Below are 12,743 nucleotides of genomic sequence, written 5' to 3'. Positions count from 1 at the left end.
TTATACATGTGCACTTGGTTGGTGGTGGTGATGGTGCTGATGGTGGTGGCATACTATTAAATGTCAAACATATAACTTTTTATCTATCTGCTATTTCATGTTATGAGATTTGGTCTCTTTTTCTAGCCTCTTTAGATCTTTTTGGATTTCAACTCTGAAATCTATTACTTTATATGATTCTCCTTTCTGGGAGTCATCTGAAAATATGATAAGCATGGCATCTATGCAACCTTACAAATCACTGATAAAATTGTTAACCAGAATAGGGAAAAGCATAGATCCCAAGAGCACTCCGCTAGAGACCTTTCTCTAATTTGATGTCAAGCTGTTACAACTGAGGTGCTTAACCATCCCATCTTTCCATGTGTGTGTCTCTGCAAAGATTACATGGGAGACTTAATCAAATGTTTTCCTGAAATTTCTGATTCTGAAGTATGCCTAATACATTTCCTAGATCTAATATTCTTGTAACCCTGGAAAAAAGGAAATGAGGTTAGCATTACATGACCTGTCTTTTAGACAGCTGACTTTGGGTAATCATGGTTCCCTTTTCTAAAAGCTCACAAACCATTCCCTTAATCATTTGTTCTAGCTTTTTTTTCTTCCAGGAATTAAAGTCAAGTTCCCTGGACTATAGTTTTCAAAAACTAACATCTTTTTTAACTGAAAATCAGTTCACTTGCTTTTCTCCACTGTTGTAACACTCCTTCAGGCTTTGATTTCTTCCTTTATAACATAAAGATGGTGAGATCTCAGGTCTGCTTAAAATCCTGAGTTCTGTGCTTTCCCTCTGTAGCTACCCCCATGGCAGGTGCTGAAGGTTAGAGGAGAAAACAATGACAAATAAAATCTTCCCAGTGTCTATTCTCAACCAGACAGGGACCCTAAATTGTGACTCACCTGTATAGTGCTTTATACAATTCACCAGGCTCTTTCCTTTGAGGTAGTTAGCAAACATGTTATTAACTCCATTTTATAGATGAGGGAACTGAGGCTTAGAGTGGTAAGTCATTTGCTCAATTTTAATATCACAGATGATAATAACTAGCTTTGGTATAGACTTTTACATTTTTAAAATTTAATTAAATTCAAATCTTTTTGTATAGAGCTTTAAGGTTTACAAATTACTTTTCTTACAACAATCTCAGGATATTATTAACCTTCTTTTAATATTAAGTAAACTGAGATAGCTTTACAGGATACAGAACCAATAACAGAATTGGGAAGTCAGAAACTCCCAGTTTGGTGTTCTTTCCACATCAAATGAGATATTGTATGTAAACTATCTTATCAACTACATAGCACCACATGAGCTGTCCTGTCCCCTCACCTCACCCACTCTACTTGTCTTCCTCTGAAAGGACCATCTACTCTTTACATGGCTTATATACGTACATAGTTGTTTGCATGTTGGCTCCCCTGTTGGGACCAATTATTTTGCCTCTCAGCTTCCTCATCTGTGAAATGGGGATGATGTTATTTGTACCTGTACCTTGTAGGGTTGTTATGAGGAAAGCACCTTGTCATAATTAAAATACTATAGCTTTGCTTTCATTTTCCAAGAACAAAACTCCCTTTCCTGGTCATCCCCTATTAGAATGTAATCTCCCTGAGTGCAGGGACTGTCCCTATTTTATTAATATTTGTATCCCTAGTGCTTAACCCGGTGCCTGGCCAATAGTAAGTCCTTGATACATGCTTTTTCTTTCATTTATCTTTTAAGGGAATCCTCAAAGATTTTTCCCTGCCTCAAAAGACTAAGGCAAGCAAATCCCTGTAGACTTACCCAAAATGTCCCAGGGAGGAATTTCATTTCTTCTTGGTGAGACTGAAACTAGAATGTAACTATTTAATACTAGGTGCCAGAGATACCAAATTGGACATCTGCTAAAAACATAAAGCTTTACTATTCCTTATGAAGTTTTTTTTTCTTCTGCTGACACCCGTCCATTCAGAATTTCCAAATGCTTTATTTTTTGATCAGGGGTTTTTAATCCTGGGGTCCATGAAACCTTGGAGGATTTGGATAGATTCAGAGTCTGTGACCTTGGATAGAGAAAAACATCATACCTTTTTTTTTTTGCTAACTTTTACCTGCAATTTGGCATTTCCTTCAATCATTTAAAAACTTTTATTTTCTGAGAAAAGGTCCATAGATTTCACCAGATTGCCAAGGGGGTCTATGACACCAAAAAACATAAAACATTTCTCTTCTATGCTGATAGGAAAATTCTGGAACATCTAACTAATTCTAATGGGCAAGAAAAATATTTAGTTAGAGTAACACTTTTGCACAGCACATCAGACTGGTCCTCTGGTAAAAATGGGGACACCAACTGACATGAAGCCTCCTGAATGGTGGAGTGGAGAGACTGGAGTCAGAGGTCTGGGGCCTGAATGCCAATTCTATCCTTTACTTACTGGGTAAGCTTAGTCAAGTCTTTTCTCCTCTTTGAGCCTCAGTTTCCCCTTTTATGAATTGGATTTGGAAAAAAATGCTTTCTAAAGATCTTTGCAGTTCTAGTTTGGGCAGTCCTCCAGAATCAAAGGTCAGGTGCTGAGCAAACAATACATAGCAAGGAGGCTCCTCATGGAGAGAAGAACCAGAGCTGCCTCCCAGGGTGATCAGAGGCATCTCATTAAGGCCCAGCTGTCAGCGAGATTAAAAGGCCTTTGACATCCTCATGCCAGAGATGGACAACATGGCAAACAGACACATTCAGAAGCAGAGACAATCTTTGTGAGCGCTGAGACATGTGTTCACAGAGGGAGGCAGTATTTCTGCAGAGAGGAGGGACAGATCCCAGACTCTCGGCCAGCCAATTAGGCTGACCATGCCATTGGTCTGGGTGTCAATCAGCAACACTGTTGCTGTGTTTCAGTGATAATACAGTCTGCCATTGTAAGGAGAAGAACTGCAATTGCGCAACCTGTCTTCATCAGAACTCACAGGTGGACTGATTCGCTGTATTCTGTTTTGTTTTGTTTTTTAGTAAATAGAGTATTCTTTCTGACATTGTGGTATGGAAATTTCCCTGGATTGGGAGTCAGGAGATTTGGGTTCAAATTCTGATCTGTCACTAAATCTGTGGCTTTGGGCAAGTTACCTTACCTCAGTGGGCCTCAGTTTCCTCATCTGTAAAGAGAGGGGCCTTAGCTTAGAAGGCCTCTGGAATCCCTTCAAACTCCAGGGCCCTGATCCTATGATCTAGGATCCTTCTTTGGACTTCAGTCTCTTTAATGATAAAACTGAGGGGATTAAGTGATTTCTAAAGTCCCTAAACCTCTGACATTATTTGTTCTGTGTTCAAAGTTCTGCTCTGACAATTTATGTTCTCTATTCCACAACCCTTTCTAGACATGACATTCTATGTTCTGTGTTCTAAGGGTTATTCTTATCTCTAACACTGTCATAGTCACGTGTTTATGAATATTCAGTAGACCATAATAAGGGCCTGAGACAAAATTAAACGTGATGATCCTGACTCTTAAGGGGCTTATATCCTACTACAAGTGAAAGAGCACCAGTCAGAAGGCCTGAGTCTGAGGGGCGAGACCTCTTGAGGCTTTAAGGAGATAATAACACTTTTGCTACGTGCCTCTCATGATTGTTGTGAGAAAAGTACTTTGTAAATTGGAGAGTGATTTAGGAATGCAAGCCATCATCAATCATCATTGCTACAGAGAAAGAGCAGTAATTAAATAAACCTGTTTTAAATGCCTTTATGTATGCGTTGGACCAGCTGTCTACTAAGGTCCCTTCCAACTCCCAAGTTCTCTGATTCTCCTGATGGCACCACAAAGAATTGTGGTCAACACTAGACCTACAAATATTAGAAAACAATAGTTCTTTCTCTCTGAGATGTTTAAATTTCACTCAGGATCAAGAAGGACGGAGAATGTTACATGTTTGTGGGTGAATAAATACAAGGTGAGGACAATCAGGGAAGGGTTCCAAGAAGAGGTGGCAACTGGGCTGAACCTTGAATGAGGATAAAGATTATGTAAGGCTTGGGGCAGCTAGGTGGAGCAGTGAATAGAGCACTGACCCTGGAGTCAGGAGGACCTGGTTCAAATCTGTCTTCATACACTTAACACTTACTAGCTGTGTGACCTCGGGCAAGTCAACCCCAATTGCCCTGCCCTCCCCCCTCTAAAAAAAAAGATTATGCAAGGCCTGAGTGGGGAGGGAGTGGATTGCAGGTGTAGGGGCACCAGATACAATCCTCCATCATGGAATATGGATTATGGATGGAAAATGCCTTATAAGCCAGTTTGGCTGAAATGTAGATCTGCTTGAAGGGGAGTTCTGTAAAAGAAGTCTGAGAAGATGGTTTTGAACACTTTCATGAAAGGCTTTGAATGCCAGACTGAGGGGATTTCTCTTTTTATCCATTAGCATGTAAGCTCTTTGAGGGCAGAGACTTTTTCATTTTTGTCTTTGTGTTCTCAGTACCTACCACAGTGCTAGACACATAGGCATCACCTAATAAATTCAATTACCCTAGAATAATCCTGACTTCAATTATTCTAGAGACAATAAAGGGACAGCGAAATTTTTTTTTTTAATTAGGAAAGTGATACAATCAGAAATGTGCTTTGGGAAACATTTTGATCTCTATTTGAAGGATGTACTGGACACAGCAAGACACTGAAAAACTAATAGAGAGGTTATTGTGAAAGTCAAAATGAGAGGTGGGGAGGTCCTGAACTAGGTGAGTGGACAAAAAAGAATGGAAACAGGAGATGCAGTCAGAGCAGAATCACCAAGATTTCACTATTGATCAGAAATGGAGATGAGGGAGAGGGCAGGGTCAAGAATGATTGACACTGCAGACTTAAGTGATGGGGTTGGAAGGGATTTGAGAGTTGGAAGGGATTTCAGTGACCACGTAGTCCAACCTATGCATGAAGGGAATCCTCATTGCACCCATATAAGAAGTTAAATTTTCAAGAGGAGAGAATTTGAGGCAGAAGAGGGGGGTTGGATGGAAAATGGGATGAATTTTGTTTTGAATATGTTGGCTTTGAGATGCCAGGTGGAGATGTCTAATAGGCTGTTTGAAATCCAGTATGTGCAGGAGAGAAATTGTGTTTGACTGAAGGGTCATCTGTCCAGAGATGGTTGATCCCATTGAACAGATGAGATCAACAAGGGAAGGAGAGTAGAGAAGGTTGAGGATGGAGCTTTGGGGGACAGCCATGGTTAGGGGACAGGAAATGGATGATATAGCAAAGTGCCACCACAACAAATAGACACAACTTTCCATGAATTCAATATAAAATTAGTTACAGGCTGTAACAGAAACATTCAGTCAAACTGGTTATTTGGTGATATGTAAAGCAGAAAATCCTAATTTTATTGACTTTAACTTAAAAAAAAACCCAAACCCTGAATTCAAAGCAACAAGTATGTGTATATAGAAGTAGCCTGATAGGATTGATAAATGCATTTGAAATGTATTCCTTTTTCTATAAAGTGTTATTCCCCAGAGAGGATAAAAGTCTCTATTGGGCTCTTTTCCACACCAAAGTTTCTGGCCTACTCATAACCTTTAATGGAAGCAGCTGGGCCTACTTCAGTAAAGTTCAACACAAAACCACCAATAACCCCATTTTGCAGAGTGAAACCACAAGCCACAACCTTCAGTCATGGTGAAGGGTTGTGTGAGCTGCTGTTTCTTACTGATTGGTTGTATTCAGCCTGAACAATCTCTGTCAGCCCATATTGAAGATGAGAGATGGCCGAGTGGAAATCCAGGTGGATCCCAGGGAAACTCAGAAATAGGGGCTGTACTTCTCATCTCATTTGGCTTGTTGTCAGTGGCCTGGATGTCTACAGGGGACTCTGGGTATCGCCTCCAGGTAGCTGAATTATAGAGGAAAATGCAAATGTCCAGGAGTCAGGAGAACTGGGTTCTAGTCTTGCCTTTAATATGGATGTACAATGTGATCTTTGGACCTCAGTTTCTTCATTTATAAAATGAGGGGGTTAGAGTCGATGGGCTCTCAGGTCCCTCCCAGCTCTGACACTTTATGATTCATTATGTTTAGCTGATAGTGACATTCTTTATGCCTAGGGAGACAGTCAAGAGTCAATATTCAATAACATTTTATTAAATGCTTACTATGTTCCAGGCATTATGCTAAGCCCCAGGGCTATAAAAAGAAGCAAAAAGTCACTAAAACCAGGGAGCTCACTGTCTAAGGGGGAGACAACAAGCTAACAAATATGGACAAACAGGCTATATACAGCATGAAGAATGGGAGGTAAATAACAGAGGGGCAGCATTAGAATTAAGTGGTTTGGAGAAATGTTTCATGTAGAAGATGGAATTTTATTTGAGACTTATAAGAAGTCAGGAACTTCCTTATGGAAATCAGTAGATGGAGGTGTAGAAGCAAAGCATTACAGATGAAGAGTGTGAGGGACAGACAGAGAAAGTCCCCAGAGGCAAGAGATGGAGTGTCCTGATCATAGTATGAACAGCAAGGAGGTGGCCATAGAAGAGTATATATGTCAGGAGTAAGGTGTAAGGGGACTGGAAAGACAGAACGAGGCTAGTTTATGAAGGTCTTCGAATGACAGAGGATTTTGTTTTTGATCCTGGAGGAGACTGGGAGCCACTGGAGTTTATTGATTATGGGGAGGGGTGACATACTCAGACCTACACTTTAGGAAAATCACTTTGGTGGCTGAATGGAGGATTGAGTGGAATGGAGAGAGACATGAGGCAAGCAGACTCACCAGGAGGTTATCGCAATAATGAAGGTGATGGGGGGGGGGGCTGTAACAGAGTGGTGGCAGTGCTGGAGAAGAAAAGCAGGTGTTTTTAAGAGATCTTGGTGACAGCTTGGAAATGGGGAGTGAGAGGTGATAAGGAATTCAGGATGACTCTTAGGTTGCAAGCCTGGGAGACTGGGAGAATGGTGTGGTCCTTTACATTAATGAGGAAGGTAAGAAGGAGGGAGGGTTTGGGAAAAAAGGTGTTTGGTTTTGTACAAGCTGAGTTTAAGATAGGGACCTGCAGGAAGGATGGATCAAAAGATTATAGATAGAAAACAAGAAGGGACCTCAGGGATCATCTGGTCCAGCCTTCTAATTTTACAGATGAGGAAACTGAGGCTCACAGAGGTTGAGTCATTTGTCTAAAGACACATAGTAAGGCATTAAGATAAGTAGAAGGGCATACTGGGGAGTGTGACTGGGGACAATGCAACTATTGGGGGACAAATGAAATTTACCAAAACTATCTGAAAGGCACATATAAGGCATCTGAAACACAAGCAGGTGGTCAGAGTTGGTGGAAGGAAGTATGGTGTAGTATAAGGAATGGGGAAATTAAGATTCTGGCTTTAAATACCAGTTCCAACAGTGTATTAGCTATGTGACCCTAGGCAAGCCATTGGCCCTGTCTGGGCTTCAGTTGGCTCATCTCTCCTTGTATGGAGATGGTGACACATTCAAGACTGATCTCATAAGGTTGTTGTGAGAATGCTTTATAAACTTTATACATGAAATAGAAACATGAGAAATGTTGGTGAATGAATGCTGCCCTGGATTGATGGGATGCTCTCCTACTTCTCATTGGAATATTTTAGCCATGTCTATAAATTAATCCACCACCCTATCTATGGGCCACTAGTGATTTAGAGAACAGCACATTAACCACAGAGGAGTGAAAACAGGTGAAGGCCGTGAGCATGGGCCACTGAGAAGGTATCCATGTCAGAGGGAAGCGTTTGCTACAGGAAGGTCTTATCTGAAGTCCACAAAGGCCAAGGATTCTAGGTCCCCCTTTGGTGTTTTAAATTGAGCCCTGTATTCTGTGCATCTGTTCACTCCTCTGGGACCTGAACCATCCTTTCCATCCAGAGAATTCCCAAGCTGATCACCTTTGTTTGACTTTTCTTCAGAGATACACAGAAGCCAAAGGCAGTGGAGAGGGGAGCATGGCTCTCTCTCTCTCTCTCTCTCTCTCTCTCTCTCTCTCTCTCTCTCTCACACACACACACACACACACACATCCTCCTAGCCCCAGGTAGTTCACAATGACAGAGGGGAGAACCCTCAGCAAATAACTCATTTGCCATAAATGACACCCAAGAAATGTGAAAACACAATTAACCATCTTCCTGTCTTTATCTTGTTTTCAGAAGATGTGATGCTGGGATGCTGATGGTGTGAGACAACTTTTGGGCAAGAAAATAGCCACAAAGCACAAAAAGCAAAACAAATAAAAAAAAACACAACCCAACTCAGTGAAGACACAGGAACCCTCTTTTCACGGCATCTACAAGAAGCTATTTATTTTTCCTTTTTTTTTTTTTAAGAGAAACTGATACATTTAAAGGAACAATACAAATGTTCTCTACAGGTGACAATATTCAAGCATGTTCTTTTATTAAAGCATAAAGATGAGAGGACAAAGACAAATGCAAGCAGGATCTGGCACTGGGAGAACTGGACAACTGAACCTTAGAGAGTTCCTCCTTCGAAGTCTCCATGGAGAATCAGCCCCCCTGACAACATTTCTGTATTCTTAAGGACCTGGGATCTTCTTTCCTGATCCTAAACTAAGCCTTTTAGGGAATAGTGTGCGATATACTTTTTTTTGTTATCTCAAAATAATCTTCAATATTTAATCAGCAGGGGAGGGAATGACTACTGCTTTCTGTGTATATATTTGCTAGTTCGGCACCACAGATTTCGTAACCATCACTGAGGCATTTGTTGTCCAGAGTAAAGGGCATGGAAGGGAAGAGATTCTCCTTCCTTTCTATTGCCAAGCCGATCAAATTTGGTCAGGTTGCATGAAACAGATATATCCTGATCAAGATCAATTCTCAAAGACATCTCCTTCCCCAAAGGGGCTGGGGAAGGAGAGGAGGGGGATTGTGTATTGGTGATTTGCAGAACACTTAACCAGGGAAACCAATGAAAAAGTTGGCTTGTACTTCTAAAGTAACACAAAAGATGGCCCACATTTCACTGAGGGCTCTACTTTGCAAAGGCTACTATCCTAAAGAAAAGTCAAAGTAAGCCCCGGAAAGAGATATTGTCCCTTTAACCTACAGAATTCCCTACTTCCCATTAGTACTTAACATTTTTCACTATGTTGTGACTGCTATTATTCTGTTTAACACTAGCTAATCTGTAACCGAGGTATATGGAAACCCTCTAGATGATAAGCTTGGAAAGGTTCCAGAGTTGGCAGTTTTCTAGTGTGCACACATACACTTGGTGTGTTTTGATCCTTACAGGAGGTCCCCGTCAGCTGGTCTGCCTGCCAACTCGTTCTTGGATCAGCCTCTCACTGAGCTCCCACAAGGCCCTGGCCGTCACTTCATTCTGGGCCTCTGCTGAAGGCAAGCAGCGACAGCAATTGTTGAAATACATTCCTCCCAGGCCCTCTAGCTCGGGGGCCACAGCACAGTAGACGGTGGTGGCCGCTCCTTGTTGCTGGAATTCAAAGAACAGAGAAGAGGAATTAGCAAACATGGTTTTGGCCTCCTCAGCTTCCTATCTCATTTGAAGGACAGCCACATTTCCACAGGCTTCCATTGGAAGGACTCAAAGCAAAAGGCCCTGAAAGATGGCACTAACCTGAGGGAAAAAAGTCAAGAGCTTTCATTGAAAACAAGCCAAAAAATAAAATAATATAAACAAACACAAAACCCAGAAAACCTGAAGCCAAGGCAAACACTTAAATATGAAAAATCAACAGGTGTATGGGGGAAGGTATGGTCTAAGAGAAAAGAGGGGCAAGAGTGTTACTTTTACAAGTAGAAACATACTTTTAATTTCTACATTCTCCTGATCTAGCTAAGAATGTGATGTGACAGTTGATTTTTCTAAGACCTTCTTTCAGAATTAACACAGGCACTTCAATTAAAGTCTATCACGTGGAGTACTTTTGGGGCCTGTAGCAGAGCTCCATATATCTTTGGTCTCCTACAGTGTGACAGAGGCTACTGTCACCATTCACACACGCACACACATATGCACACACCCCACATGTGCATTTATACACACAGTGAAATAATTCTGGATTTTCAGTGATCTAAATTTCTTCTTGCCCTTTGGAATCATTTTATAAATCCCAAAGAAATGCTACATTTAGATAGATACATAGAAAAGGCAGGGTAATTTTGTCTCCTCCCTCTTCTTCAAGATACAAGTGAAGGGAGTGAAAGTGATCCCTTCCCATTCCCCTGATAGAACACTGCTTAGCCAGTCTGAGTTCTGACGTTGCATATGCACACATGTGAATGTGCTTGATGTGGTGGCACTTTGTGGGGTCTGACAGAATGCTGTCAGATGAGCCGTAAAGAGGGCAAAGAAAACACTGTGCTTCATAAGCGATAATTAAAAATAATAAGCTAGAGTTCATAGAGAGACAGTCCACACAGCTCTAATTTAAAACCAATACAGCTTATCTGGCATCTTATGGGTATTTATGTTTATCATAGACCTTGTCAAGGTAACTCATTATAAGCTGATAGCAATCAGAACATACAGGTTGCCAAGAAAGACACAGAAGATAACCGGAGAGAGAGTTGCCAATGGAACATTAGGAAGATATGGTGAAAAAAGAACCAGCTCTTGCTGTTACTGCTGACGTCACTGCCTCCCCCTCCACCTTCCACACCACCAACCAACCAACTCCACAGCCTTGTGTGTCCCCAGAGAGTTACAGTCATGGCACATTACCGAGCTGATTGGAGATCAGGGGAGAGTCGTGTGGCAATGAGAGCCTGGTGTTTGTTCAATGTGATTGGCTCCCTGTGGTTTCAACAACCCATAGTCACTTGGAAGGCTGGGGTTCCATGGAGGGGAACTCCATACAGTAAAATGATGTTTCACTGGCTTCAGGGTGGCTGGCCTTTTACATGTTCTAACCTGCACAAACCAGTCTGTAAACAAAATGGTCAAATTCACCCAAATTGTAGGTTACTGTTAAGGACAGAGGATTGGCTGTTTGAATTCATTTGGATTCAATAAGTAATCAATGGAATTAACCATTGTCTTTGCTTAGGGGGTAGTCCTTCCCTCTGGGGAACCCTCCCCCCCAAAAAAAAACAGTTGTTTGACTAAACTCAACTGTTTCTCTTCCAAATTGGAGTGTGTGTATGTGTATATAGACCCAGCCTCTTCCAGTCCCATTTCAGTATGTCCAGGAAATGTCACTCTTTCTTCCTGTTGTAATAGTATGTTTAATGGAACAGTCATCAACTATTCCTTAAAATTCTAAGCCTGTGATGGCCCCTTTCTTCAAAGCGTTCATGATATTTCTCCATCTTTCCCTCAGAATCATTAGGTCTACTTGAAAAGAAGGGAAACTGAGGCAAAGCTGTATCCATGAAGGAAAGGGCAGAATTAAACCAGTTCTCCAGCTAACATAACACATAAATAATAACTTGGGCCTCAATGATCTGAAAAATTGGTTTTCTCTAGAGTCTTTGGATATTTGCCTCAGTTTTACACTTATACTTTATAACTGTGAACCTACCCCCAAGAGAAGTTGAATGACCTGCCCTGCATTCTCTTATGAAGCTGAGAAGGTAGGGATCTATCCAGAAGTCCAACGCAGTCCAGAGGACCACAAAAAACTTTTACACTGGCGTGTGATTTGAGAGCGGTGTCTCGCACCTGGACAGATGCTGAGTCGAAGCTGAGGCTGGTCATAATTAGGTGAGTAGAAGAAAGTGTGGCAAAGCATTTTTTCCCCCAGATGAAGCTGTTTTCCAGGCATCATTTTGCTGTACAAAATAGTCCCCGAGAAGACTGTGCCTCATTGTTGAAGCTCTCTTTTCCTAGGAAAATGTGTCTTCACATTGATCCCAGAAGCAGGTGGTTAGGAAACATTTTGTCCTTATCATCTGACATCAACAACATTCAACATTCATTCATGTCAACTGGCATTTGGCAGCCATACTGCAACCCTCAACTCTAAAATGTTTCATTGGATTGGATTGGCTGGTTGGATCATTACACCACTTGCTTGGTGTGAAACGCAATTTTAATTACCTCACAAGAGGCATTTTTTTTTGGTAGGAAAACATAGGATATTGTCATCTGAGAGCAAAGGACTTCTCTACCCCAGGAATATCTTCATTCAGCTGGCACAGGGTCAGAGTTTGATTGGCAAATACCCCTAAAGGGAATGGTTTTCTCCTTCAGACTACATCTGGCAACTTCAGGACAGAAATGGCCACTTGGTATTCAATGTGCCATTGGTTCAGTTTCTCCACAGATGTTCCTTCGGCCGCACTTGTAGCATCTTCTGAAAGACAGCTTTATACAATCCGACATTATGATAGTCCAATAACAAGTTTTCATTTTTTTGCTCATCAGCTTTCCGGTTCACAAATCATCAGCATAAGACAGAACGGAATGTCAGGGCATCTCATTAGGAAAAAATTCCATGCTACCGATAAAAGAAAAACCATTCCTAAACTGATAAAAAAAATAGCTAAAAAAAAAAAATAAAGCAGAGCACTTTAATCACTGATGAATGACTTTCAATGCTAAGCAGTTTGTGGCATGTCAGCTGGGGATTCTGAAAAGATGAAAGTCCTATAGAAAAGAATTAATGTTAACAACTTTGTTAGAAATTTCCTCAAACAACAGGCTTGTCAGTCGTCACCACTGCTTGCTGATCCATTGTGATTAAAAAAAAATAAAAATAGTTAGCATATAAATGATGATTGGAGCTATGGGTTCTCCCACAAACATTGGT

At 41.2% G+C, this 12,743-nt stretch overlaps 2 protein-coding genes across 2 annotated transcripts in view; one reads left to right on the top strand and one right to left on the bottom strand.

Annotated features, from left to right (window-relative positions):
* MAF (MAF bZIP transcription factor) overlaps positions 1-8,260 on the top strand; it is a 499,195-nt gene extending 490,935 nt beyond the window's left edge. Inside the window, exon 3 of the mRNA XM_069085874.1 lies at positions 8,158-8,260. The gene's annotated coding sequence lies outside the window, so the exon portion shown is untranslated. The remainder of the gene's footprint in view (positions 1-8,157) is intronic.
* A 22-nt stretch (positions 8,261-8,282) lies between these two features.
* WWOX (WW domain containing oxidoreductase) overlaps positions 8,283-12,743 on the bottom strand; it is a 1,292,857-nt gene continuing 1,288,396 nt past the window's right edge. Inside the window, exon 9 of the mRNA XM_069085869.1 lies at positions 8,283-9,463. Within this exon, the coding sequence (XP_068941970.1) occupies positions 9,275-9,463 (189 nt within the window). The 3' untranslated portion in view covers positions 8,283-9,274. The remainder of the gene's footprint in view (positions 9,464-12,743) is intronic.

The sequence above is a fragment of the Petaurus breviceps genome, unplaced genomic scaffold (assembly GCF_028583685.1).
Source record: "Petaurus breviceps papuanus isolate PSGF00001 unplaced genomic scaffold, PetGlider_PUasm1.0 176, whole genome shotgun sequence".
NCBI classification, from domain to species: Eukaryota; Metazoa; Chordata; class Mammalia; order Diprotodontia; family Petauridae; genus Petaurus; species Petaurus breviceps.
This window is presented reverse-complemented; position numbering and strand designations above follow the sequence as displayed.